General features: G+C 43.9%; 2 protein-coding genes across 2 annotated transcripts; both read left to right on the top strand.

The window, feature by feature from the left end:
• The first annotated feature begins 360 nt into the window (after positions 1-360).
• Trim58 (tripartite motif containing 58) lies at positions 361-15,351 on the top strand. The gene is made up of 6 exons (XM_048437795.3): positions 361-843; positions 2,736-2,831; positions 5,100-5,330; positions 6,122-6,144; positions 6,241-6,341; positions 13,075-15,351. The coding sequence occupies exons 1-6, from the start codon at positions 424-426 to the stop codon at positions 13,662-13,664; spliced, it is 1,461 nt and encodes a 486-aa protein (XP_048293752.3). The 5' UTR covers positions 361-423; the 3' UTR covers positions 13,665-15,351.
• A 10,970-nt stretch (positions 15,352-26,321) lies between these two features.
• On the top strand, positions 26,322-27,281 carry Or2w3 (olfactory receptor family 2 subfamily W member 3). The gene has a single exon (XM_048437592.3). It carries the CDS (start codon positions 26,322-26,324, stop codon positions 27,279-27,281), a length of 960 nt encoding a protein of 319 aa, XP_048293549.3.
• The last annotated feature ends 555 nt before the right edge of the window (positions 27,282-27,836 follow it).

Below are 27,836 nucleotides of genomic sequence, written 5' to 3'. Positions count from 1 at the left end.
TTCAAAACCAGCCTAGACTACAGAGTGAATTCAAGGCCAGCCTAGGCAAATTTAATAGAGCCCTGTCTCAAAATAAAAGGTGAAATGAGTACTAGGGATGGTCCTCAGTGGTAGGACTTGCCTGTCTGCGGTTTCAATCACCTCTAAAGTGAGTCAGGAAGGTATAAATGCTGCATTGTGTTAAAGAACTCAAACAGCCCTAGTGGAAGAAGGAATAGAAAAAAATAGAAAAAGAGATGCTGGGTCTCTTAGGAGGTGACAGTCACTAAACTTGTTGCTGTCACCACGAGTGGTTCTTTTTGGCTGCTGGATCCGGCCCAGCCCAGGAGATAACACCCCAAAGGCTTGCACCCCTCCTTGTGGGTTTTCTTCCTTCTGTGCAGACCGCTAGGGCAGCAGGAGCTGCTGCCACTGGCCAGGGCTATGGCCACTGCACCCGGGGAGCGACTGCGGGAGGAGGCTCGGTGTTCCGTGTGCCTGGACTTTCTGCAGGAGCCCATAAGTGTGGATTGTGGCCACAGCTTCTGCCTGCGGTGCATCTCCGAGTTTTGCGAGAAGTCGGACAGCGCTCAGGGCGGCGTCTATGCCTGTCCCCAGTGCAGGAGTCCCTTCAGGCCCGCCAGCTTTAGGCCCAATCGGCAGCTGGCCAGTCTGGTGGACAGCGTGCGGCAACTGGGATTGGGTACAGGACACCCAGGGACGCGCCAGTGCGCGAGGCACGGCGAGGACCTGAGCCGCTTCTGCGAGGAGGACCATTCGTTGCTGTGCTGGGTCTGTGACACTAGCCCTGAGCACCAGAGCCACCGCACTGAACCGCTGCAGGAGGCTGCCAGCCGCTACCAGGTGAGACGCTGCTCAGGTTCCCGTGTGGAAAATTGGAAGACCCTGGGGCAGGCTGATCTGGGAACGTGAAGGGCCGTATTCATACAGATCCAAAAGGTGCGACCGAATCTCCTAAGTAGCTCCCAAGCTCCTTTCTTCCCTGGTCTCTCCACCCTTACTAGCTCACACTTCCCGGAGCTGCGGTGGCTTTTGCCCCTGGGAAACCCGGGGGCTGGGCAACTGCTAAGCACAGCCTCTGGTGACAATGGGCCTCCTGCTGCCGGTGGCTCGCTCCCTGCTGAGAGCAAAGTTATTACTTTCTGTAAAGAGGGGGCTCCCTTATGCTTCCAGCCTCTGTGTGTAATAATTATCTCCAACAGCAGCAGCCTGCTCGCTCATCTTCCTCCAAATTTGCTGGACACGTTTTAAGTACATTTAAGTTTTCAACTTCCTGAACAACCCTTACCAGGGAAGCCAGTGTGGTTTTCCTGCCATTGGCAAGCTTAACCACCGTGTTGGAAGGAGCACCGACGTTCTTAAAATGTTTGCTGGTTTATTTTTTCTAAAATTAAAATTAATTAATTAATTAAAATTAAATTAAAATTAATTGGGGTATTTTCCTCAACGCATTGGAAATATCTCTCTTGATTTTATTGCTTGCTTCCTCTTGATTTTGAAAAAATTCAGGCATGAGGTATTTTTTAAATCAGATTTAAAAATTATGATCCTACCGGTTTAAGTTCCGAAAATGTTGCACAGAACTTGGCTAGGGAGACATTTCTGATATTGTTCTGATACTGTTTTCTATAACAATTCTGTAGTTTCTTTTTCAGTTAAATGCCAAATAAACACCATCTAGACCTCTCAGCCAATCAGTTAAAGCTGTCTAAAGCTAAGTGTGCACAGCCCTTATCCTAACCAAACACAGACCCAGCAGAAACCGCCCTGTCACTGTTGTCCCCAGGCCTGCCATGCTGTTTGTCGCCTCCTTGGCCTGGCTCACTGTTTCTTGGGGCTGACAGAGCAAAATGTCCCAACAGCAAAACAAATCCCAATGCAGTCTTGTCAGGCACCCCTACAAGTTCCAAGGCTTTAAAAGCACATTTTACAGAGCGCTATGGTGGCCTCCTTTCAGGTGTAAGTCGTGTGTGTGTGTGTGTGTGCATGTAGAATTTATTGGGTAACTTTCACGGTGGGATTCATATATTTTTCTTCTCAAAGCATATTTTTGTGTGTCCTCTGTAACCAGATATACACACATGCCTCCTGCAGGGTCCTTCTTGCCCAAAGAAGATGTAGCCTTTGGTGCATCCTCTCCACTCCTTGGGTAGGGGCACTTGCTGGCAACTTGATAATCTGAGTTTGATACCTAAACTCACATGATCGAAGGATAGCTGGCTCCTGCAGGTTGTCTCTGACCTCCATATGTGTCTCTGGCACTCTTGTGGGCACACACACACACACACACACACACACACTGGAAAGTGTAAAAAAGAATAACAAGCTCTTAAGTAATAAGAAATGTCATCATACTTCAGTCTGTCAATAACAGATGGCAATTCCTCTATGGCATCACAGTTTTTATAAATTCACTGTAAACATTCTTTCAAATTTGGCATTATATTTTATAAAATACAACTACTTATCATCAAAATTGTACTTCTACAATTTTGTATATCCCTTACCTGTATTCTATTGTTACTGTATCATTTCACTTCACACTGTGACATTTTGTATTACTATTGGAAAGAGTGACATAATTAGACACTTTTAGGGCCCTATCTGCTGAATTTGGTGAGTCCTGAGTTAGGTCAGTTCGGGACTCCCGAGCTGCTCTTTGTCCTGTGCATCGAAGCGAACTGGAGGCCTGAGAGAGCGCACCTGTAATGGTCTCCTGTTGTCTTCCCAAACAGAGGATGCTCCGAGCGGCTTTGGAACTTGTGAGGAAGGACATGGAGGAGGCTCTGATGCAGGAGACCAACGTGGGGAAGAAGACTGTCATTTGGAAGGTGAGGACACAGCTGTGGCTTGAGGGAGCTTTCAGGCTGAGGATGTGAGACATCATTCGGTCACCTTTAACTCTCTCACACTAATGCTCCAATTCCTGAATCTCTATCTCCTCCAGAAAGCATCTCAGTGTCCTCCTAGGTCAACCTACCCCTTTTGGGTCCTGTTGATATGACCTGACTTATAAGTAGCTTTGCTTTCTAAATCTTACCAGCAAACTCACTGCTAAAAGCCAGTCACCTCAATCCGTGATTCCTAGACAGATCTGTGAGATGAATGAAAACCAGTGCTACACAACACATGTAACAAGAGTACAGACAGTAGCAACCATCCTATACACAGAAGGACAATCAGTCGTCTGCAGTCACGCAACCACACATTCCTCTTCTGCACCTCAGCCCCTTTTCTTTCTTATACATCTAATCTTTATACCTGTGGATGCAGTGTTTCTGAACCTGGGTTATCTCCAAAGTGTGACACAAATTGGAGCATGCTGCCGCCACCTAGTGGTCAGAGTCAGGAGTGCTGCTGAACACGGCTGCAGCGGTTCAACCTTTTGACACTGAGACCTAACACTGTGTTGGGCTGCCTTCACAGCTGTCCCCCAGCACACACGCAGACTGCCCATGGGCTGTGGGTTGGACACACCTGCTACCGTGTATAAGATTCTCCCCACACCAGTGTCACAGAGATGTCAGGTCAGATTCTCAGTGGTGTCAGAATATGAAACTTAGAAATCATAGGCATATCATGTATACATTGTGTTGTGTGATATCTGATATACTTATTTTTCTCTTTCTACAAATAACTGTCTATATTTTTTTTGTATTTTTCTAGATATTTCCTTCTTGCTTTTGTTGTCCTTTATAGACAAATTATTTCCCCTATAAGAACTGTTTTTTTCCCTACATTTTCCTTCTGGGATAAGTCTTATTCCTTTCCAATCACACTGTCCAATATGGGTGAAGTTAAACATTGATTCTCAAATTAATAATATCCAGGCTTATGAACCAAGTCACTTTCTCTTGATTGTAGCCTGTCCATGGACCTAGGAAGTCAGAGTCCCACATCGAAGACCCCAGTCTTCATATCTAGATCCCCTAATGGCTATGCTAACATAGTTGCAATGCTAAGATTCCTATTAAGACAAATGCTCCTACATGGTTTAGAGTCAGCCATGTGTCCACAGGAGACATGGGCAACAAAGGACGTTTGATAAATACAGGGTCTTTCTTCCTGTCTCGGTAACTTTCACAGGCAGAAGGATGGAATGAAGGAGGATTGGTTGCAGAACTCTCTCCTCACCATCACTCAACTCTTTCTTGGCTGTGCAGAAAATGTGAGCCACCATTACCACATAGTAAAGGACATTTAGAGTCAGGGAGATGACTCAGGGGCTAACGTGCTTGTCATGCAACCATGAGGACCTGAATTTGAATCCCTAGCACTCACATCAAAATTTTGGGTGGCAGTACATGCCTGTAACTTTGGTGCCAGGGTTTGGGGAGCAGAGACAGGCAGATTCCTGGGAGTTGCTGACCAGCTTCGCCTAAACAAGGATCGCAGAATTTGGGTAGAAAACAGTCATAGAAATGAGGGGAAGGGGGAGAACAATAGAGGGAGATACCTAAAGTAAATCTCTGGCCTCTACATATGTACTCACAGATGAATATACCGCTATACACACATACACAAGAGAACACGCATGCACACGCGCATACGTGTGTATGTGCACGCGCGCGCGCACACACACACACACACACACACACACACACACACACACGAGCACTAAAAAGAACATCTGTTCTTCATCTCAAGCTTTTCACAGTTACAAATCCAGGTTTCTTTAATCTCTCCGTTGCTGTTTCTAGTAGATACAGTAGCTGGTAGAATGAACAGTAACTAGCATTGTGTGGGGGCTGGACACTGTTCACAGATGGGCGGATGGCACTGACCTCCCACCCCCATACTTCTCTTCTCTTTTACCCATGATACTGAAGCTTGTATCCAGGAATGCTTGCCTTCAGATCTCTGTCTAATTGAGGTAGCCTTTCTCAAACTGTTGCTGTGCCAGGCCCCCATCCTCCATACAAACAAATGGCGTTTGCATGCTGTTAGAACACAGCCAACAGTCAGTTTGAGAGAAAAGCAGACCTGACTCTGGGCATGCCTCCCTAGCTCTACTGCCCCACACTTGAAAGCAGGAGCCCCGCTCCCCCCAGTGGCACCTCTCCACATCCTCCATGACCCAGGTTGCTATGTCTCCACAGGAGAAAGTGGAGATGCAGAGACAGCGTTTCAGGCTGGAGTTTGAGAAACACCGGGGGTTTCTGGCCCAGGAGGAGCAGCTGCAACTGAGGCGGCTAGAAGAGGAAGAGCGAGCGACCCTGCAGAGACTGCGGGACAGCAGGAACAGGCTGATCCAGCAGAACAAGGCCCTGAAGGAACTGGCTGAAGAGCTGGAGGAGAGGAGCCAGAGGCCAGCCCTGGGGCTGCTGGAGGTGAGGCTAGCTTCTGGGGTGTAGCCAGATGTGAGGCTAAGGGACAGAGGTGAGATCTTGTCATCTGGATACCAGCACCTAGATATTCTTGCTCTTGAAAGAATGTGGAGCTGAGGCAGAAGACGTGAGAATCTGAGGGGAGCCTTAGAGAGCCAGGTAGCTCACCCTAGCAACAAGCTTAAATGACACACGTTAAATAATTTAGTGTTCACAAGAAGTTTTATGTTGATTGTCTTTAGATTTCAGGTAATTCACACACACACACACACAGACACAAAACTTTTAAAAGATAAAGTGTTACCAAATATCAATGGCTTCCTTTTTTATCAATGCAGATCAAGTGATCAGCTTTGGTGTGATGGATCAAAGAATCAGACATTTAGTATTCACTTACAAAGGCATTAAGGGTAACATTTGCGTGCACATTTACCTCAAATAAATCCTTCAGATATTTTGATGCCCCCCCCCAATTCTGTCTTCATTAAGTACAGAGTGTAACTTGTAACTCTACCAAAAGAACCAATTGGCAGAATTATCAGTTCAGAAAATAGCTAACCAGAAGGATTTTGGGGGAATGGATGTAAGCTGTGTGCAGCATGATCCTGTTCTGATTGTGACTGATTTTGCCACCCTTTCTTCCTGTAAAGATTAGGGATTCACTGCTCCCTGAAGCTTCATCTTAGGTGTTAGCAACTCTTAAATATTTCTACTGTCCGCTTTACTGTGCACCCAGGCTGACTTCAGGAAGAGGTCAGAGGCCTGACTCATCCCTGTGTGTCTTTCATTTCCAGGGAGTGAGAGGAGTCTTGACCAGGTATGCTTCATTTCTGAATCAGTGTGGGGTGGCTGGTGATGGGGAGGCAGGCCCCTGGTGACCACACTGACTCCCGTGGGCCCTGCATACTTCCAGAAGCAAAGCTGTCACACGGTTGGAACCAGAGGCGGTCCCCTTGGAGCTGAAGACAGTGTGTCGCATCCCTGGGATGAGGGAGATGCTGAAGAAATTCCAAGGTAAGGGTCCAGGACCTCAGATCCACCGCGCTCCCCGTTACAAAAAGAGTAAGAGACAGGAAGAGGCCCAGAAAGAGTCTGGGCCAGTACTGGGGAAAGAAAAACTCCCAATCTCTCTCTCCATGTCGCCTGTAAAAGTCTCACAATGTGTAGGAAAGATAAACTAAGACTAGGATGTGCGCATGTGCAGTCTCAGCTGTTAGCTATGCCTTTCCCTCTCAGCTCCCAAGGCTGCCTATTCTTAACCGAAGCATTTGTAGATAGAACCCTGATGCCTGGGCCAGCCTCTCAATGCAGCTGACTCTGTGGATGTCACTCAGTAGTAACAGTAGGAGCCCCAGTTACTAGAGGGAAGACTTATTTGAGAGCATGCTTCATGAGGGGACTGTGAGACCCGGAGCTTAACCTCTGCCCTAGGGCTTGTCATCAGAGATAAGAACAAATGAAGCAAAGATTATCTCCCCCTCTCCCCCTTCTCTCAATGACCCTAGCACCTTTGGTCACCAAAATGTGTTAGATTCTTCCCTCCAACAATGCCCCAGTGGGTTCCCCAGCTAGGAATCTAACCCAGTTCCCTTTCGGGCAAGATGGAATCAGGCAGGCAGTACACCCCTCAGGACTGACATTTACCCCTACCCCATCAATAGCAAGTAGGTTGTGGCCTATATTTTTAACAGTTTTATTGGGGGGAGGGATTGTATTTGCTTTTGTTTTGTTTTGATTTTTTTAAGTAAGCATGCAAAGTAATGGATTTCTTTCTTTTTAAAAGTGATTTCTTTATTTTTATTTTCCCATATGAGTCGCTTTGCCTGTACCATGTGTGTACAGTGTCCTTAGAGACCAGACAAGGACATCAGATCTCTAGAGTTATAAATGATTATGCGACACAATGTAGTTGCTGGGGGAAAAAAAACCCAGATTCTCTACAAGACGACCCTGTGCTCTTAACCACTGGGGATCCTTCTATCCCCGGCAGTGGGTTCTTTATGACCTTATTATATATGAGCGTCATTATACATTGTTCATGCTGAGCCTCTAGGGCCCCCTTACCTCCTGTCTGTCTCTGTCCCTCACTCAAATATCCTCCCCCTTTTTTGTTTTCAGATCCGAATCTGAGCAGATGATAGATATTTCCCATTACCAATTTCAGAGTCCTACATCTTCGATGAAGGCCTTTGATTTGCTTTGAGTTGATTTTTTTTGTGTCAGCTCAATGATATAGGTCTAGCTTCATTCTTTGGCATGTGGGCGTCCAGATCCCGAGCACCACTTGCTGAAGAGACTCTTTTTATTTTTCCCATGCCTGATTCTGACATTTTTGTCGAGATTCATTTGGTTGTAGCTATGTGAGTTTACACCTGGTTTCTCTCTTCTATTTCCCTGCTTTACATGTGCTGTGGCCACACGCTGGGGTGACATCTGTCAGGGTCCTACCTCAACGGCATTTGCAGATTTCAGGGTAGAGGCATGTGGATTAGAAAAATTAGGTAGGAAGAATAGAGATACCAAAGAAATACAGAGACTTAGGGTAGAGCTGGGAGCGAATCCAGTGAATACTGAATATTCCTGTGTTTATTTTCTATATGCTTATAGACCCCAATCCAAAAAGGGGGGAAGAAGGCAAAAGACTGCTTTAACACGACACAAAGGACAGACAGAACAATTACCTGTTTCAATACTTGAAATATCAAGCAATTGTATCCTTTAGTTAAGTATTCTGTTTAGGCAGGAATGAAACGACCACACCTTAGACCAAACATTCTGTAGGCTACTATTCCCTGGGTCAAACCTCCTGTCTTAAAAATGAAGGTGTAGGAACAGGCTTGAATTCTCTGACCTTTGGTGAAGGTGGAGCAGATTTACCTCCGTGGGCCGTCTTAATATCCAAAATATCAAGTAACCACATCCTAGGTCAGGATCTCTTGTTTATAGCCACCCCATAAATCTGACTTCTTGTCAATAACCTTGAAAGAACAAGAGTCAACTTAAGCTCTCTGACTTTCAGTCAAGGTGGAGCAGACCCACTTCTGCGGGCCCCCACATACATGAGTGGTTTTGTATCAACACTATGCTTATTTTGTCACTATGGCTCTGTGGTATAATTTGAGGTCAGGCATTAGGATACTTTCGGCCTTGTTCTTTTTGCTCAGCATTGCTTGGGTTCTGTGTCCTGTGTGCTTACATATGAATTTTAGAATGCTTTTCCTCTTTCTATGATTTCCATTGGAGTTTTGATTGGGGATCATTGTAATCTTCAGACTGTTTTAAGTAACATAACCATTTTCATAATAGTAATTCTGCCAATCTGTGGGCAGAGAGGTCTTCTCATCTTCTGATAGTGCCTTTTAATTTCCTCCCTTGTTGATTTAAAGTTTTGTTTGTAGAACTTCTTCCCCTCCTTGGATAGGTTCATTCCTGGAGTTTGGGAAGACTTTTATTGTTATTTTTTTTCTTATTTCAGCTTTGTAGAGGCTGTCATGGATGGTATTTTTCTTTCTTTATCATCAAGATCATTGTTTGTAGATAGAAAATATACTGATATTTGATGTGGGTTTTGTATCCCACTGCTTTTCTGAAAGTATTTATGTCTAAAGTTTCCTGCAAAAGTCCTGAGGGGCTTTTATGTATATGATTTAATCATTTGTAAGTAGAAATAATTTAATTACTTTCTTCAAATTTGTTCTCTTATTTCTTTACCTTGCCATTATTGTTCTGGCTAAGACTTCAAGCACCACACAGTGAGAACTGTGTGTATTCTTGTCTCATCCCTGACTTTAAAGGAAATTCTGTGTTTATCTTCTTTAACTATAGTAAGGAGGCCACTTGTTTGTTTCCCAGTTGCCCAGACTCCCTAAATAACCAAACAGAAACTCTATTAATTAAATCACTGCTTGATCCATTAGCTTTAGCTTATTTTTTGCTAACTCTTACATATTAATTTAACTCATCACCATTAATCTGTGTATGGTCAAGTGGCAGTGGCTTACTGGCAAAGTTTCAGCATGTCTGTCTCTGGCAGCAGCTCTATGGCTTCTCCCTGACTCTGCCTCCTTCTTTCCAACATTCAATTAAGTTTTCCTCAACTTTCTCTACTGTTTTGCCAAGACAAAAGAGACCAAGATCACAGGCCAAGACAGTTTTTTTTATTAACCAATGGTATTCACAGCATACAGAGGAAAATCTCACACCACCTCCACTTTTCTGTCTAAATAAAAAGAAAGATTTTAACATTAACACAGAAAAAAAAATACATATAGCAAAACAGGTATCAAGCAAGAATTGCAGTTACAATATTTATATCTACTTTATCTTTTATCATAACTAAGAAAAACTATATTATAGCTACAGATTCTTCAACTCCATCAAAGACTCCAGAAGGTTATAATATTACCTAAGTAAACAGGAAGTATATTGTAAACAACTTCCAAAACTCTAGAATTGACAGAGACATCTCACTGCCTGGATGGACATCCAAAATTCTGCAACATTGCAGGTACCCATCTTCAGCCTACTAACCCATAGTATCCAGTAGACTTTTCCATGAAGCAGAAAATTTCAAAGAGAGGTTTTCCTTTATTGGCAGCTTATCCGTCACTTTCTTCTGTATCCTACAGAATATCTAGCAGACTCTTTCATGAAGCAGGAACTCTGAAAGACAGTCTCACCTTTAGGCAAGTTCATCAGTCATTTTTCTGTGGGTCCTGAATGTCCAGTTGATACAGCATATCATCAAGCAGTCCAGGCAAGAGCAGTTTCTTGCTCAAATGGCTATCCAACTCCATAAGGAGCCTCTTTGATGCCCATCTTCCTCTTGAAGTAATTGATGCTGCCAGGAACATCTCACTGTCTCACTGTCATGAAAAGTCATAAGTTCTTAAAACATTTGAAATGCCATATTCTGAAGGTCTCTGAAAGAGTTGAAGAATGCCTGTCTAACTGAAATATGTCTCTATATATCTAGGAAACCTAACTAACATGACTACAAGCTTGACTATTATAGATGATTACCTATTTACCTATATTTCTTAATTATACATCTTTAAATGAGCTGAACAAACACAATAATCAAGAGCAGATATATACATATTACAAAATTGACCTTAAATTTGTATCAATAAATCAAGATCCAAACAAATGCAAATTATTAATCTCTATAGCATATCCCTCTTTAAATGTAAAGAAACATTTATAAACAATATTTGGGAATATGAGTGTAGTTCTTCTCCAAACTGCCTCCTGTTTTTTGTTGGGTGAAGTAGTTTTTGGGGGTGTTTACAGCAACCCTTTGGGGGTCTTGGTTCATCAAACCATATTAGTCTGGAAGGATTCCACAGGTTCTCACCCTCTGTGAAATCAAAAGAAGAACCTCTTTTCCAAAGCAACATATCATTAGACTCAAATTCTGAAGTCATGATACCTTTATGTTGGTTTAACTTAGCAATCCATACAATAAAATGCCATTCATTAAGTAGCTCTTTAACAGTCAAAAAATTCAAAGAAAATACAATATTATATATAGTCCAGAATCTCTGTATATTTCATCTTTACATGGGTTATTTGTTTTTACTCTATTACTTTTTAATATTTATTTTATTTTATTTTATTATCCTTACTCCTTTAATTCATACTCTGTACTCTTTTATACTACATTTACTGTCTCTTTACTGTTTTTCTTCTCTCTCCCAAGCCTGTGTACATTTTTTTAAACACATTGTGTCTCGTTTAGAGGTCTTTTATGTCTGAATATGTCTTTATTGTGTATCTGTAATCCTTTTCTGACCAGAAGTGCTTCTTAAAATGCTAAGCCCTTCTTATGAACTTAGTGGCAGCATTTCTAGGGAAAATATGGCTCTTCCTTCTTGCTCTACACAGTCTGACATGGCAGAAGTTCATTCATTGCCTCTGAGACTGTCGGGTGGGAGCCTTCCCCACCACCTCAACTCTGATAACCAGTTGACCCATGTAACTTGCCATGCTGCCAAGTAACTTACAGCATACTGCTCATACACCCCATTTAAATGCTCAGCCTCCTGAAAGAGCCAGAGTTCATGCTGGCAGCTCAGCCCAGGAAGTTGCCATTTCAAAACTATGTGGCTTTTTTCTGCTACCGCTGAATCAAGAAAACCTCTCTTAAGGGAACTGTGGCATGCTACCAGCTGAAAAAAAAATGAAGCTTAACTTCTTTGTGTGTCTAGAGTTCCTTTCCAAGATTTCTCAGGTTTTATGTGGGTTTTAGCTGATCATGTTGACGCACCAATTTGTTATAAGGAGGCTGCTAGTTAGTTCCTGACTTTAGCATCATGAATGGGCAATCAGTATCATTGAAGGTCTTTCCTGTATCTGTTGAGATGACCATGTGAGTTCTGACCTTAGGTTAATTTATGTATTGGTGTCATAGTTGGGATTACTGTTGCTGTGATCAAATTTCATGACCAAAAGCAAGTTGGGGAGGAGAGGGTTTATTCTGCTTGTGCTTCCATATCACAGTTCACTATCAAAGGAAATCAGGACAGAAACTCAAGCAGAACAGAAACCTGAAAGCAGCTGCTGATGCAGAGGCCATAGAGGGTTGCTGCTTACTGGCTTGTCCAGCCTGCTTTCTTATAGAACTAAGAACCACCAATGCACAGATGGTACCTGCCACAGTGGGCTTGGCCCTTCCCCATCAACCACTAATTAAGAAAATGCCTTACAACCGAATTTTTGGAGCCATTTTTCTCAACTGAAGTTCCCTCCTTTTAAATAACTCTAGTTTGTGTCAAGTTGCCATAAGACTAGCCAACACAGCTGGGTTACTTGTACTGTTTATTGAACTATCTTTTCATAGCTATAATGAAACCAACATGGCAATGGAGTGTGGCATTATTAATGTTTTCTTAAATTTGGTTTGAAAGTATTTGAGTGAAATTGCCTGCATCATTTTCATCAGGGAAGTTTGTAGTTTTCCACTGTGCCCCTCTCTGGACTTGATATTAGGGTGATCCTGGTTCCATGGAATGAGTTTGGTAGCATACTTTCCCTTTCTATTTATAGAACTGTTTGAGTATTGTGTTAACTCATCTTTAAATGGCTGCAAGAACAGCATTGCTGTTGACCGGTCCTGGCCTGTACTTGTGACTGATCAGTGGTCAGTAGAGTTTCTTAGGACTCCCCTCCTCAGGGTCAATTAATCCAGTTAATTCGTGAGGCCTGCTGACAGAACACAGGGAAGTACCACTTGTCATTTATTGTGAAAGAGTTACAGAGGAAGCAGAGGAACAGGCAGACAGAAAAGATGAGTAAGAAGCAAGGAGAAGAGGCTCAACTTTTTCTGCCCCATCCCTACCCCTTCCTACGCCAGACTCCTCCTTCCAGGAAGCTCTATATGGTTAGCAGTCTGAAGGTCACACATTCTGTACTTTCCTGTTTATTTATTTCTCCTTTGCACATAAAGCAATGGATTTCACTGTATTACTAAACAATGCAAGTTCCATTGTGTACAGCAGAATTCTGTGAGGCCCAAATCAAGGCTTTTGCTAGGGTCAGCTTTTCTGGGTGAGAGAAATGAGAAACTGTTTGAGGGTTCTTAGTGGTGCCTGAGTTTTCCCCAGCTGGAACTGAAGTTTGGTGATGCTATGCAAGGCCCTGGGGTCCAACCTAAGCACAGTAGGGAGGGATGGAAGGAGGGAAGGAGGGAAGCATAAGGTTTTACTAGGCCTTTCTGCTCATTCTCATGTTTGGTAAAACTCCACAGTGGACGTGAAGCTGGATCCCGCCACTGCCCACCCAAGCCTGCTCTTGACAGCCGACCTGCGCAGTGTGCAGGATGCGGAGGTCTGGAGGGATGTCCCAAACAATCCTGAGCGCTTTGACACCTGGCCCTGCATCCTGGGCCTGCAGGGCTTCTCCTCTGGGAGGCACTACTGGGAAGTCATCGTAGGAGAAGGAGCAGAGTGGGGCCTGGGGGTTTGCCAAGACTCAGTGCCGAGAAAGGGGGAAACCACACCATCTCCAGAGAACGGCTTCTGGGCCATGTGGCTGCTGAGGGGAAGCGAGTACATGGTCCTGTCCTCTCCCTCGGTGCCTACCCTACAAGATGAGCGACCTCGCCGCATTGGTATCTTTCTGGACTACGAAGCAGGTGAAGTCTCCTTCTACAACATCACGAATGGGTCTTACATCTACACGTTCAGCCATCTCTTCTCCGGCATTCTCAGGCCCTACTTTTTTGTCTGTGACGCGACTCCTCTTATCTTGCCACCCATGACAGAAGCAGGGCCTGGAAACTGGACCCCCAGAGGTCTCCTTGATCTTGCTGCTACTGTTAGAAGCGAGGACTGCTAAAACCACCCAGACGTGCTGTGCTTCACAGGGGCCATGGGTGGATGACCATCATGGTTGTGCTCTGCTTCAACAAACCACAGCCGCGCCAGCTCTGCAGGTTCTGTGGAAATTCTCCTGTGGGGACTAGGGAGTGGATCCAAAGTGGTTCACACACTGAGGAACGAATGTGGAGCAAATGGCAGAGATGGCAGCAGGCTCATCAAACTCCCTTACCAGATGTCTCGTTCTTCCTTGGTACATGCTCACAGTAATAAGCTAGAATTAAATGTATTGTCCTTTCAGCCTCAACATTTCCTGTAATGGGATTTAGGAGGATCAGTTCTACTCGTTTCTGTTCATTTTGTTTGTGAGACGCAGTCTTGCTGTATAGCCTAGGCTGTCCCCAAACTCTTGCCTCAGTGTCCTGGGAGCAGGTGTGTGCCACAATGCTTTGCTGAGAAACAAGATGACTTCAAAATAATCTGATATTATTCTAGTGAGACCCACATTCTGAATCTTTTTAAATTTTCCTTTCTTGATTTCATTCTCTAGCTTTCTTTTGCTTTATGTCTCATCCTACTTAGTCTTAAAGTTCCTTCTAGGTGAATATATTCGGAGTCTTTCCTTTATACACTTGCATTTCCTAGCACTACAGACAATTACTTTCTATCTTTTCTGTTTAAAGTTTTTTTCATGTGTATATGTCTGTGCATGTGTATGCTACATTAATGCAAGTGCTGGCCGCAGCCAGAAGAGGGCATCAGATTCCTGCAGCTGGAATTACAGGCAGATGTGGACTGCCCAACATGGATGCTGGGAACTGGGAATGGGACTCCAGTTCTCTGGAGCAGCGAACAGTTTTAACCACTGAGTCATCTTTCCAGTCCCTGTCTCCTGTATTTTAGAACCAGTTATCAATTATTTTGAAGCTCATTACTCTAAATCCGACATCACTGATTCCTAGATCTTCTCATTTTGTCTTTTGATTCATTGCTTATTTTAAAATATTTTAAATGTTTTTTAAAAAGATTTACTTATTTTATGTGTATGGGTGTTGTTCCTACAAATGCTTGTGCACTGTGTGTGTGCAGTGCTCAAGGAGGTCAGAAGAGGGAGTCAGATCTTCTTGAGTTGGAGTTATAAACAATGATAAGACCTCATGTGGCTTCTGGGAACCAACCCTGGTCCTCTGTAAGAGTAACAAGTGCTCCTAACAAGTGCTTAGCCCATGGAATAATGCTTTTTAAAGGAAGCCTGTGCTCTAGCATTGGTGGTGGTGCATGCCTGTCATGTGGGCCCCATAGCAAGATCCTACCTCAAAGTCAGAGAATGTAATTTAGTTGTAAAGTACTTGGCTGTCTTGTTCAACATCCTGAACTCAATCCTTAGTATCCAAACAGGCAGGAATTTCTCAGGAATTTAGATTTTTTTCTTTTAGGATCTAATAATGACTAGGTAACTGGCTTGAAAGCTGACTTCCCATTCAAGGTCCTTCTCTGCAGGATGGAAATGGCATGTGCTTGCTTCCTTCCCCTTTACCTGTTACTGGTTCTTAAGACTCCAGTCAAACAATATTCTTTCTCACTCAGATTCAGCTTCTGGAAATGGGTCCTATGCAGGAAACCCAAATGACACCCTTGTAGTGTAACAAAGACTTCTGAAGTTACCATTGATGAGTATCCAGAATTAAACTCTTACTTAAATACTATTTAAGGATGGCAATGAAGTGATAATAATGTTCGTCTTATTTTCCAAGTAAATGCTATATCTTTCTAACAAAACCCTTAAAGGTCATTGAAGGCTCCCTTGCTACCACTCCTCTCTGTATCTGTATCTGATAAATAAGTGTTAAACAAACATTACAAAGTGTCATGTTCTGAAATGCCAGCCCTATAGGAATTATTGGCAAATTCAGTTATCTTTAATAGTCTACCAAAATTTTTATTTTTCTCTTCAATTTTACTTAAAAACTCAAGATGTTTTCCTTTTCCATAGATATTTTTATAATCCACATTATTACTTCTAATCATGTTATTGACATGTCTTTTTAGAATTTTAAAAAAATCATGTGCAGATAATTCTCTGCTTCATCTCTCATTTACAGACAGAAATGACATGTCTTCACATGTCCCTGTGTGTAGTTCACAGACCACACAATAGAGCCTGGACCAATGGACCAATGATTGTCTCCCAGGGATTGCCAACCACTCACAGGGTCATGGAAACCATCTTTCTGGGACTGAGGCAATTGGTGCATCTGAGTTCCAGGACCAACCTTTCTGCCATGGAGATCATAATTCATGTCTCTGGGGTGTCCCTAAGTTCTACCATCTCACAGTGCCCTTTAGCAAGATGTCAGTCACCAACCTAACATGAGTCATTGAAGACCTCATCCTCTGTGTTCTAAGATCTTGCCTCTCCTGCTTTGATCTGTCTCCTTATCTTTCCAGTCCTTGAAATGATCTCAACATCCTCTCTGGAATTCTACTCCATTGACTGTAAGACCCTCTAAATGGGTATCCATCTCCCCGCCATCCTCACACTTTCTCCCAAACAATACTCTCTTATATTTAACCATTGGCTTGAAGTCTACAGGCAGTTAAAGCCCAGCCTGTCTAAAACTTAGCCCCAGATCCTACCATGGGACAGTCTTCCTCTAATTAAAATCAGAAAAAAATGTCCCATATCTTGTGCACGGCAATGTCTTTCCTTCAGTTCTCAGACCGAGCGACCCCTTTACGGTGTTCTTGACCCCACTGTCCACCTCTAGTCCCTCAGCAGTGACAGTGCGGCTCTGCTTTCTAAAGGGCGAAGAGTCCAGTCAGTCTTCATCTTTAGCTGCTGCAGTCTGAGCCTGCACTTTCACCCCCACCCTTCTCTCTGCGGTTTCCCACCTGGCCCTTACTTGCTCACGTTCACCTTCAACATCTCTCAGGCCCCAGACAGTGGTACCACTGCACTGACCCTCTCAATAGGGTTAGAGTCTGGTGAAAACTTCACCCTTCGTGGTGAGATCTTGGGCCCTCAGAGATCTAGGTTCAATCTCTGCTCCAATTCTATCTTCTTCTCTAGCTACCTTGTCTCGGTGGTGGATCTACAGCAAAGCAAGTGCTTCCCAGCACAAGACTTCTCCCCAGCTGTGATTTAGGCCTGCAACTCTCCTTTCCCAGTGCCTCTTCATCTATTTCCTTCTCTCTGATAAGACCATTCAAAGGCTTCTCACTAAAGACCTTTTCTCTCCATACCCCCAGAGCACACCTTCCCAGTTCCCCTTTACCCGCTCATGAGTTTGCTTAGCCCACATAGTATTTATCGGTATGTATCAGCTCCCAGTACATCATAGTTAACTCTTATTTTGGAAGTTTTATTTAATTACTAATTTATTTGTTTGTTTTTGTGGTGTGATGTAAGCATCATGAAGGGAACAGAATATTTATTAACAGTATAATCCTACAATCTCAAACACTGGTTGGGTGTGTGGTTATGACCAAATACATATTTGTTGAATGAGTAAATGATTAACCTGGAAAGAGAAATAAATGATGCAACCAGAAATGTTTTACAAAATGCAATATATAGATACTATTTGTAACCAGTCAGTCACTATCCAATAAAAGGTTAATGCCCAGTGCTAAACATATCAAGTCTATTTTAGATACAGGGGGAAAAAATCTAAGTATAGAACCAACTTTGGAGAAATCCAGATTCCAGTGATGGGATGATGCTACATTTTCAAACATTGCTTCCCCAAGCCTGCTGGAGTTTGGGGTCCTTGCAATGCCACACGGCACTGTTAAGTTGTGCACTGCCTTGGGATCCATAGGCCCCATCATCTCTGTCCTCTTGTGCATTCCTCTCAGCACAGACTGGACTGTTTTCTAGTCTGCAATATTATCATTTTCCACTGTTTCTTGTTTCCTTCACATTGCTCTGACAATTAGGAAACTCTCTTCTCTATAAAGAATCATTACAAAGTCAACCCCACGTTAGATTCACTTGTCCTAAGCTATAAACTTGAGTTGTGTCTGTGGAGAGCGAGACGTATATTTCCAGCAGACTAGATGAGTTCTTTACAGAACTAATTTCATGAGTATCGTCTTCTCCAGTCTCACTCTCCTGAATCAAGTCACTAGTTTGATACATGAATTATCTAAATAGACAAGTTTTCTCAGCATGCTGAAAATCTGGAATACCAGGGGAAAAAAGTATGCAGCATTGGCCCTGCTCACTAGCCCAACTTGGAGTGGCAGCTCCTACTCCCTGCATCCCATTGGGGCAGAGAAGATGGAGGCACTGGATAACTTGTTAAATGTGTCCTGTCTCCTTTGTGGCTGGTGTTTGTTTCTGGGGCCTTCTTCCCTCTATTCTACTGTACATGGAAGAGGAAAAGATGTAGGCAGCCAGCACATGTGAAGCTACTCACCCAGGGACATTGTGGACCCACAGTGTCCACAGTTGTTGGCAGGGGATATTTTCTGCAGCTGTAATTACATTCAGTCAAAAGTGCCTGCACAGCCATTTTGATAAATCCTTGGCCAATGGCTCTAATTCAATCTGCTGGTCTCTGGGATTGCCTTGTTGATTTCAGGAACTTGGCTCCTTTTTTTGTTATTTTGTTTATTTTCCTGTACGTTTTTATTATGTGACATCACTTTTCCCTACACAGTAGCATTAGGAACAAGAACAAAAAGTCTGTGGAGGGCATTCAGTAGCCAACACTGCCTATATGATGTCCTTGACTCTGTTGACAGTAGCACAGAGAAACAATAAATACGTGCATAGTCACAGCTAAAGAAATCGGGGAGCTCAAGATATTAGTTCAGTTTCTAAAATTAAAATACAGACATATCTATGACAATATTTTTCCATATTCAATAGTAAAAATAAAGAAATAATACAAGATTACCTGCCACCTCCTTAACTAAATCTTTCTGCTATCTAGAAAAGCAGGCTCTTTTGGCTTATAGATATTAAAAACAAACAAAAATCATTTGATGGTTTTTTAAAATGGCTGTTAGGTTTTAAAAAGTGTATGGTTAGTCGGGTAATGGTGGTGCACGCCTTTAATCTTGGCACTCAGGGAGCAGAGGAAGGATGATCTCTGTGAGTTTGAAGCCAGCCTGGTCTACAAAGAGAGTTCCAGAATAGGCAGAGAAACCCTGTCTCGAAAAACCAAAAAAGAAAAGAAAAGGAGCTGGAGAGATGGCTCAGCGGTTAAGAGCACTGCCTGCTCTTCCAAAGGTCCTGAGTTCAATTCCCAGCAACCACGTGGTGGCTCACAACTATCTGTAATGAGATCTGGTGCCCTCTTCTGGCCTGCAGGCATACATGCAGACAGAATACTGAGAATACTGTACATATAATAAATAAATAAATCTTTAAAAAAAATAAGAAAAAAAAAGAAAAAAAAAGAAAAAAAGAGCAAATAAATGTAGTTGCTAAAAATCAAAAAAAAAGAAGAGAAAAGAAACAAAGCAAAGAAAACAAAAGAAAAGAAAAAGAAAAAATATGCCAGCCTGCTTTAAGTGGAATTGGACTAGTTGTCCCTCAACTGATTTTTTTAAAGCCACATAGCAATTCTTGTGGACAAGGGAAATAAGAAAATCTGCCCCTGTATATTGTATATTCCTGTCTTTAGAACAACAGGCTGTGCCCAAATTTTGCTTGCATGCTATATTAAATTATTTTTCTATCAGGAGACAAATTCTCACGGCCCTCATTTTCTGGTTGGACCTGTGGGGACTGGAACACTGGGTGGCACAAACTGTATGTGCTAATGTCCCTGGTGGGTTCAGAAGATTGCCCAGAGCTCAGAGGTGCTGAGGGAATGTCGTCCCTGTCTCCCTTGGGGATGCTGATGAGCCCACACCCCCCACAGAAGACTCTCTCCATCTCCTCTGGAGAACAGCGCGTTTGCAGCTTCAGCATTCCCCTCTGCAAGCATCAGGACCCACCAGACAGAGAAAGATGCCAATCAGGGATAGGCATGTGGATTTTCTCCACTGCGACTCATCCGCAACAGTTATGTGCCTCTAATTGGAGAAGACACTGTATTCTGTCCTTGATCACCTCCGTGGGGCCACACCTTCTGACTGGGGTGCACAGGGGCATCAGCGGCATCCAAGTAGCATGGTGAGTAGGTTCTGAATCTGGGAGCTGATCTCAGAGATCTGCACTGCTCAGCTGAAGCACAGTTAGGCTTAGCTCAGTGGAAGAGTGCTCACCTGGCTTGTGCCAGGTCCTGGGACATGGGGAAAGTGAGAATCTCAGGCTCACCCTGAGGACGACAGCAGCACAGGGCTGCTGCATTGCATTGCTTTGCTTAACTCTAAGAGTGATAGACCATTTTTTATAGATTTAGTTATAAAAGCACCGAGTGGACACAGAATACATGAGCTTTTTGCTGTCTTAGTATTGGAACTATTTTATTGAGAAAAAGAAAACTGATTTTTGTCAGATAAAAATAAGATCTGAGATTTGAGTTTTACTTGGGTCTCCCAACCCCCAAACAGCAATCAAATGCATGTTGACTCCTCTCTGGGGGCTTATGATGACCCAGGCCCCAGCTCTGAGAGCATAATCTAGTACCTGTCACACTGTAATTATAGTCTAACTGGAGGGGGGGATCTTTAGTCTTCTAAATGATAAAAATAAATTTGTATTAAAAGTTTTAATAAGTTTCAAATAAACTAAAATATTTTCTCTGAATGCTGCCAGTTCTCTAGTATCTGGCAAAAGCGCCCTTTCTTGCCTCCTATTAAGGGTATTCACTTCTGAAACTGACTGGTTTATGTGAGGACATCAGATTGTCTGACCCATCAATACCCATAGGCAACACCAGTGTGACACATGGTCTGCTTATGCTCCCAAACACACAGGCTGTAGAGATGTTTCGCAGGGAAAGGGCCCCTCCGTGCAGGAGAAACAGCTTCGCAGGCTTCGGTGTCCTGAAACACCGTCTCTGAGCAACCATCCTCAGTTTCCTCTTGGCCTTTCTGCCTGTCACCTCACCCGTGTGAGGAGAACTTAGGACTCCAACTTAGTGTCTGGTCCTACCTGTGGTGTTTCTCTCTGAGTCAGAAAGGGAAAGAGGATGTGTTACTCCAAGACAAGAAAACATGCCCTGTTGTGCCACTGAGCTAGTAACCCATGAGCACCTGCCTGCGGTGTCCAGATGTGAAAGACGGAAGTATGCTCCTGGCTCTGACTACACCAGCATAGGACTGCACTCTGCTCGGTGCATGAAAAAGTATCTATTTAGTTCAATGTCACTGGAACACATAGGGTTCCTTTTGCAGATCATTAGCCTTATAAATAAAAGAATTTAAAAATGGACCCAGAAGAAAACTCAAGGACAATTTTGCTTTATTAGAGTTCAAGAAGCCAAGGGGCAGTAAAGCTGGAGATCTTAGCAGCTGCTGGGAAGGGACAGAAGGAAGGAAGGAGGGAGGGAGGGAGGGAGGCAAGGAGGAAAGGAAGGAGGGAAGAAGGGAGGAAGGGAGAGAGAGAAAGAGAGATAAAAGAAGGAATGAAGGAGGGAGGGATGGGATGGAAGGAAGAAGGGAAGGAGAGAGACCAAGGAAGAAAGGGAAGGAAGGAGAGAGGGAGGGAGGCAAGAAGGAAAGAAAGGAGAGAAGAAGAGAGAAAGCGAGAGAGAGGAAGAAGAAGAAGAAGGAGAAGGAGGAGAAGGAGAGAAGAAGAAGAAGAAGAAGAAGAAGAAGAAGAAGAAGAAGAAGAAGAAGAAGAAGAAGAAGAAGAAGAAGAAGAAGAAGAAGGAAGGAAAAAGGGAAAGAAATGGGGGAGAAGGAAGAAAGGACAAACAAGGCTTTTGAATTAGAGGTAAAGGAGGCAGAAGTCTCAGCAATGCAGTCTGAGCAGTTGCATGAGCAGGGGTTGAGGGTGTGTTGAAAGAGAAATAATGGATTTTGCTGAGTACCAAGTAGGAAAGGGGAGACAGAAGGAAAAGAAAAAAATAAGTACTCATTCTGAAAAGTTAAGCTTAGCTGTAAGGGCCTGTAAGCATCTGTCCTGGGATAGGGTCTTCTAGGGTCTGGAAGCACATCTCTCATTGAGGGGATGACTGGCCCCATCTTTGTTTCTTGGGAGTGTTGTGTGTCCTTTTGACTTTGGCTTCAGGCTTGTCTCCCTGAGGGTGAAACAAGATTCTTTTCCCCTCATCTTAGGGAGGTCTCAATTTTGCTGGGACAGGGGAAGCCCTGGTTTCTACATCAAAGGTGTCAACAATCACTAACTAAGCCATTTATAAAGTGGTTTGCTGCCTGAGCTTGCTAGTTGTCTCAGAAGAGATCATCGGGTCAGAGGTCATATGTCTCAGAGGGGTCTCCAGATGTTAGAGCTACCCATGTCAGCATCAGAAAGTCATGGGTCATAAGGCTTTTACCATGAAACTGGCATCGACAAGCATTAAACTTCCAATTGGTCTGGGAAGAGCTGGCCTTAAATGACCCTTTTAATTTTCTCTTTCTGTCTAGTTATCAACATGATAACTGTTACACTGGTTCTAGACAATAGGCACTTGTACAGAGAACTGAAATCCTGGACCAAATGGCAATGTCTTGGGCACAGCAGGAGAAAGGATGTCCCTTCAGAAAGAGCAAAGGGTGAGACCCTTCCCAGAGCCTTTCAGACAGCAAAGGTGCCGTGTGGTCCATAAGAACACCTTTCTCAGAGAGGCCTATGGGAGTGGGAAATCCTGTGAAGCTGCTGTCAGGAGATGGCACTCCTGTCTCCCGTTCAGCTATTACATTTGTTTGCTTTAGGAAGAGAGATAAAACACTCATATTAGAAAAATCTCATATTAGAAAACAGTTCAGTAGAATCAAATTTGCAACAGCATTTTAGGCAAGATCAGGGGAATTCCAGTAATGGCTTCAAGCCTTGCAGAGGCAGGAACCCCAAGCGAGCATGAGAGTCTGCTGAATTTTTTAAAAGGGGTGAGTGAGACAACATTGTGAGAGCTGATGCTATGGGAGCCACAAGTATAAACATCCCCTTTAGACATGAACATAAAAAGACACCAAACCTTCCCAGGGGAAGTTGTTCTGGACTATTTCCGTCAAGAGAATGAATATTAGGTAGGACATCCGAACTCGGACTGTCCTGAAAATCAGACCCAAGCCCTTCATGTGCTAGGATTTGTTTCTCAGGTCCCAACCCCCAACTTCTCCAGATGACTGAGCCAAACACGACGGAATCCTGCAGCGCTCCTAAGCTCAGGGTTGCTGGTACAGTGCCTGGAGAGCCATTTCAGCTGTCTGTGCTGTGGCCTCTGCAGGGTCCTTCCCAGTCTCCCTTCTCATTGTTAGTGCTTAGGAGAAAACCAAGGAGAGTTGAGGTCATGACAATGACCGAGAAGACAATGACAAAGGGAAAGAGATAGGTTAGCATTTTATCACTCACAGCTAGGAGAGATGACTCAGTGGTTAAGAGAACTGCTGCTCTTGCAGTGAACCTGGGTTGGGTTTCTAGCACCCACATCAGGAGGCTCATGGATCTGTTGCCCCTTGCTGGCCTCTGCAGGCAGGAGCACAGAGACAGACAGACAGACAGACAGACAGACAGACAGACAGACACACACACACACACACACACACAGAGAGAGAGAGAGACAGACAGACAGACAGACACACACACACACACACACACACAGAGAGAGAGAGGTTTATATGTGTACTTTTCTTAAACTAGAACAAATATTTGGAATGATACAGTAATACAGTAACAGTTATAAACTAAGAGAGATCCGCCTTTACACCTTTCCCCCAAAACACTGATAAGCAAAATAAAAAATGAAGAAGAAGCTTATAGAAAAATAAACAGTTTACAAACAAGTGACTTTTAAACCTAAGAAATGTTCTCATTGATGGCTAAGGACCAGAAATTTAAACCACGAAGACACTGATGTGTAATCACCAATAAGCATAGTTAGTTATTTAAGGGAAATATGCAATGAAGTATGCAAATGGAATATGATACTTAGAAAATATGCCAGTGAATAATTTCAAAAGTATTTATTGCCAGCCTTTGTGGTACACACCTTTAATTCTAGTAGTTGGGAGGCAGAGGCAGAAAGATTTCTGTGAGTTTGAGGACAGTCTGGTCTACATAGTGAGTTCTAGGCCAGCCAGGGCTACATAGTGAGACTCTGTTTCAAAAAAAGAAGAAACAAACAAAGAAAGAAAAATAGTATTATCATTTAATTTATTATTTAGTTAAGTGTGCTCTCACCATACATTTTGTTTTGTTGTGTAGCTCAGGACAGCCTTGACCTTGTCTGTAGTCAAAGATGGCCTTGAACTCCTGATCCTCCATGCCTGTTTCCCAGGTCCTGGGATTGCAGGAATACATCACCACATCTAGTTTACACGTTGTTGGGGAGAAAACTCGGACTTCGTGGATACTAGGCAAACATCTTCAAAAGTGAGCCTCAGCCCTGTATCTTGTTTTCTACATATTTGAACTTAATATATCTGGGTGGACAAAGTTTCAGCTGATGTCACATGCCTATGCTTATTTGAATTTGGCAGTTGCTTGCTTCTCATTTGTAACAGCATGGTCTGTGAAATAAAATGCTGTTAACCACAAATCCTGTTTCCGCGGATCACCTGCCTGCTTTGATGCCGTGGAGATGTGTGGAGGGTCAGTATATGCAGAGCAGATTCCTCCCTGGGAGATTAATTGGACAAAGTGAAAACACTAAATTCTCAATTCTGTAAGAGAAACATATTTCTTTTATTAAAGCAGCATGCCCAATATTGAGATATATGTACACAGAAGTAGTGGTCTCTTAAGGACTGTGACTTCAGCTTAAACTCCCATTAAGAACGCACGACTGGCCTCATGTCCTATGCCTTTCTGAGCCTCATGGTGCAGAGTGTGCAGGCCACCTCAGCTTCCCTGTGTGTTAAAGACATTAGGGAACGGAAACTGGTAGAGAAATTGGATTTACTTACACTTTTACAAACCTGAGAAAGAGTCTTCCTTTCTCTCTCTTTGTCCTGTAAGGTGTTAGAGTTTCAGAGAAAAGATGAAACAGAGACCAGAGTATACGCATGTGCTGTTTATTTGTGAGATGGGTCAGCCGGTCTTCTCCCGGCAGGATGCAAACCTGGGCGCTGGACCTTTTCCATTTCTTGTTCTGGCCGGCAAGAAGACTCAGTGGGCAAAGGAACCTGTTGCCAAGCCTGATGGCCTAAATCTGATCCCCTAAGTTCACATGGGGGCAGGGAAGAATTGATTGCTGAAAGTTTTTCTCGGACCTCGAAAGGTGAGCACACATGCACACACACACACACTAATAGCATTTTTTTTAAAAAAAAAAAAAAAGCAAAATTTTAAACTTGGATACGGCTTTTCTTTAAGCAACATTTCCGGTGCACTTCAGAGGATAAACAAGCCGCGTGCCGCTTATGTCGCAGGCCCAGAAAGAGGTTTCCTGAGCACAAGCTTTCGCTGATCACCTATTGTCTTCTATTGTCATCTATTGCCGTTGTCCATTGTCCTTGCCTATTGTCACCTCCACCATTTTTTCTACTCAGATATCTAAAATTACCCAAAAGTAATAATCAGAAAGACAGAATGAGTCTTTGAAACCAGAAGCATCCCAAATAAATAACTGGACCCAGCTGTTAAGGGTGTCTACCACCTTCGCTGTTGAACATCTGGGTAAAACATTTGACTACACTCTAAAATAACTACTGGCAGCCTGCGGCTGTCCAGAGACATGCGAATAACAGTGGCAGTTGGTTAGAGGGTATTTCGAGAGTTTCTGTATTGTAGAGTGGAAACTGTGTGAGGGCCGGAGGCACTTCGTGATGCCACACAATGCTCGGCGAAGGTTAGCTGCTGAGTTCTAGGTGGGTGGTGTTTGGGGTGGATTCTGAACCCTTCAGTTCACAGCAATAGCAACAAGAAAGGCTGAAATCTAGAGGCAGAGTCACAGACCACAGCTCATTTGGCCCAGATATGGCAGAGTGCTTCCTGCCACATTTGGTTACGCTCCTCTCTGCAGGGAATAATATTCTAGAGGGTCTTTATTCCCATCAATTTTGACAAACGTGTTTGTAATAGATTTCTTTATGTTTACAGTAAATTATAAAGTGCATAATGTCTACATATGGTTATACATTTGTAGCATTCCAAACTTAAAAAATTTAAAGATATTCCTAGGGAACACCATTTTGTTCTTGAATTGCCAAATTATTGAAAATATCCAGAAAAAATCCAACATGTGCCTTTAAAAAAACCTCTCTGTGTCAGTGAATCCACAGGGGTTCAGATGAATGATTTCCAAGTGTCTAGTCAGCTGCTCTGGGCATCTTCAAATTCTATTGGTTGATTATTTGGGGCTGTATTTTGTGCTCCCTGTGACTGTACAGGAGCTTGGGATTGCGTGTCTCTACAGAACCAAAAGTAGAGCCACAGCACAAGTCTTCTCTCACTTCATGGAATTAGAGGCAGGACTAGAGGGACTAAGGCTGACACACTAAGCTGCAGTTGTTGGGTTCAAAACTAACTCCATCCTCTTTCTCCTCACGACAACTGGCTTGCTACATGCACGACTCAGTTTCCTAGTCTGTCAATACTATCTATACCATTGCTGTAGCTAAACGAGCAATACATGACAGAACCACTGATGTCTTCCCCAGGTGCACAGAAATGGGCACAGCTAATGACAGCATCTTCAGTCATTTCATCCTTGTAGGCTTCTCTGACCGGCCCCAGCTGGAGAAGGTCCTCTTTGCGGTCATCCTGCCTGCCTATCTCCTGACCCTGCTGGGCAACAGCACCATCATTCTGGTGTCGAGGCTGGACCCACACCTGCACACTCCCATGTACTTCTTCCTCACCCACCTGTCCTTCCTGGACCTCAGCTTTACCAGCAGCTCCATCCCGCAGCTGCTCTACAACCTCAGTGGGCAGGACAAGACCATCAGCTATGTGGGCTGCGCTCTGCAGCTGGTCCTGTTCCTGGGCCTGGGGGGTGTGGAGTGCTTGTTGCTGGCCGTCATGGCCTATGACCGCTTTGTGGCCGTCTGCAAGCCCCTGCACTACATGGTGATTATGAGCCCCAAGCTCTGTGTGGGCCTGGTCTCACTGGCCTGGGGTTGCGGGGTAGCCAACTCTTTGGCCATGTCTCCAGTGACCCTCAGCTTGCCCCGCTGTGGGCGCCGCAGGGTGGACCACTTCCTCTGCGAGATGCCAGCTCTTATCAGGACGGCCTGTGTCAACACCGCTGCAGTGGAAGGCACGGTCTTCGTCCTGGCCGTAGGCATTGTGCTGTCCCCCCTGGTGTTCATCTTGATCTCCTACGGCTACATCGTGAGGGCCGTGCTGCAAATCCGTTCCGCTGCAGGCCGGCAAAAGGCCTTCAATACGTGTGGCTCTCACCTCACCGTGGTCTCGCTTTTCTATGGAAATATCATCTACATGTACATGCAACCGGGGAACAGCTCCTCCCAGGACCAGGGCAAGTTCCTCACCCTCTTCTACAACATTGTCACCCCTCTCCTCAATCCGCTGATTTACACGCTCAGGAACAAGGAGGTGAAGGGGGCGCTCAGGAGGTTGCTGCTGGGTAGCAGAGAGACAAAGGAAATACCAGCTGGTTCTAGATAGAACAGAGGGAAGCTGTCCTAGTGAGGATGGCAATGAAAAAATGAGACGGAAGACAAGCTCTTAGGTAAACATTTTAATGAGACAGAAAGGGACTGAGAAAAACGTTCCACAGTGATTTGGGGAAAATTCAGGCTGCCCTGTGGCAGAGAGAAAGCAGGCGTGTTATTGAATTCTTGAAGAGTTCTGGGATTTGGTTGGTAGTCATGATGATGGGATGTGTTTTGCATTTCTTTTTGTGGTTAAAGAGGACTTTCCCATGTAAGATGCAGTTTTGGCCATTTGTCACTATAATGTCTTGGTGTTATCTGTGGTGAAATGTGTTCTCAGGGTAAGGTAGGGAGACAACAGGTGCCTTCGAGGTACTGTCAACAGCTGGGGAGAGCTACTGTGGGTAGCACACCTTAAGGCTTAGGGCATAAGCATCTATGCTGACCTGTCCCCACCTGCGTTCCTACTTCAGTTTCAGGGATATGGGAGGGTCAGGCAGCCCTGGTTTGGATGTCACTCCATGCAAGGTCTTGGGTAACATTGGCAGTACTGGGTCTGATCAACTCT

The sequence above is a fragment of the Myodes glareolus genome, chromosome 9 (assembly GCF_982192425.1).
Source record: "Myodes glareolus chromosome 9, mMyoGla1.1, whole genome shotgun sequence".
Lineage (NCBI taxonomy): Eukaryota > Metazoa > Chordata > Mammalia > Rodentia > Cricetidae > Myodes > Myodes glareolus.
Note: the sequence above shows the minus strand (reverse complement) of the source record. Positions and strands in the feature narration are given on the sequence as shown.

Bases quoted from the DNA above. Each gene is read 5' to 3' on its own strand.
- Or2w3 (XM_048437592.3), top strand. From the start codon at position 26,322: ATGGGCACAGCTAATGACAGCATCTTCAGTCATTTCATCCTTGTAGGC.
- Trim58 (XM_048437795.3), top strand. From the start codon at position 424: ATGGCCACTGCACCCGGGGAGCGACTGCGGGAGGAGGCTCGGTGTTCC. The intron at 844-2,735 runs GTGAGACGCTGC...CTTCCCAAACAG, and splicing joins AGGCTGCCAGCCGCTACCAG to AGGATGCTCCGAGCGGCTTT. The intron at 2,832-5,099 runs GTGAGGACACAG...ATGTCTCCACAG, and splicing joins AGAAGACTGTCATTTGGAAG to GAGAAAGTGGAGATGCAGAG.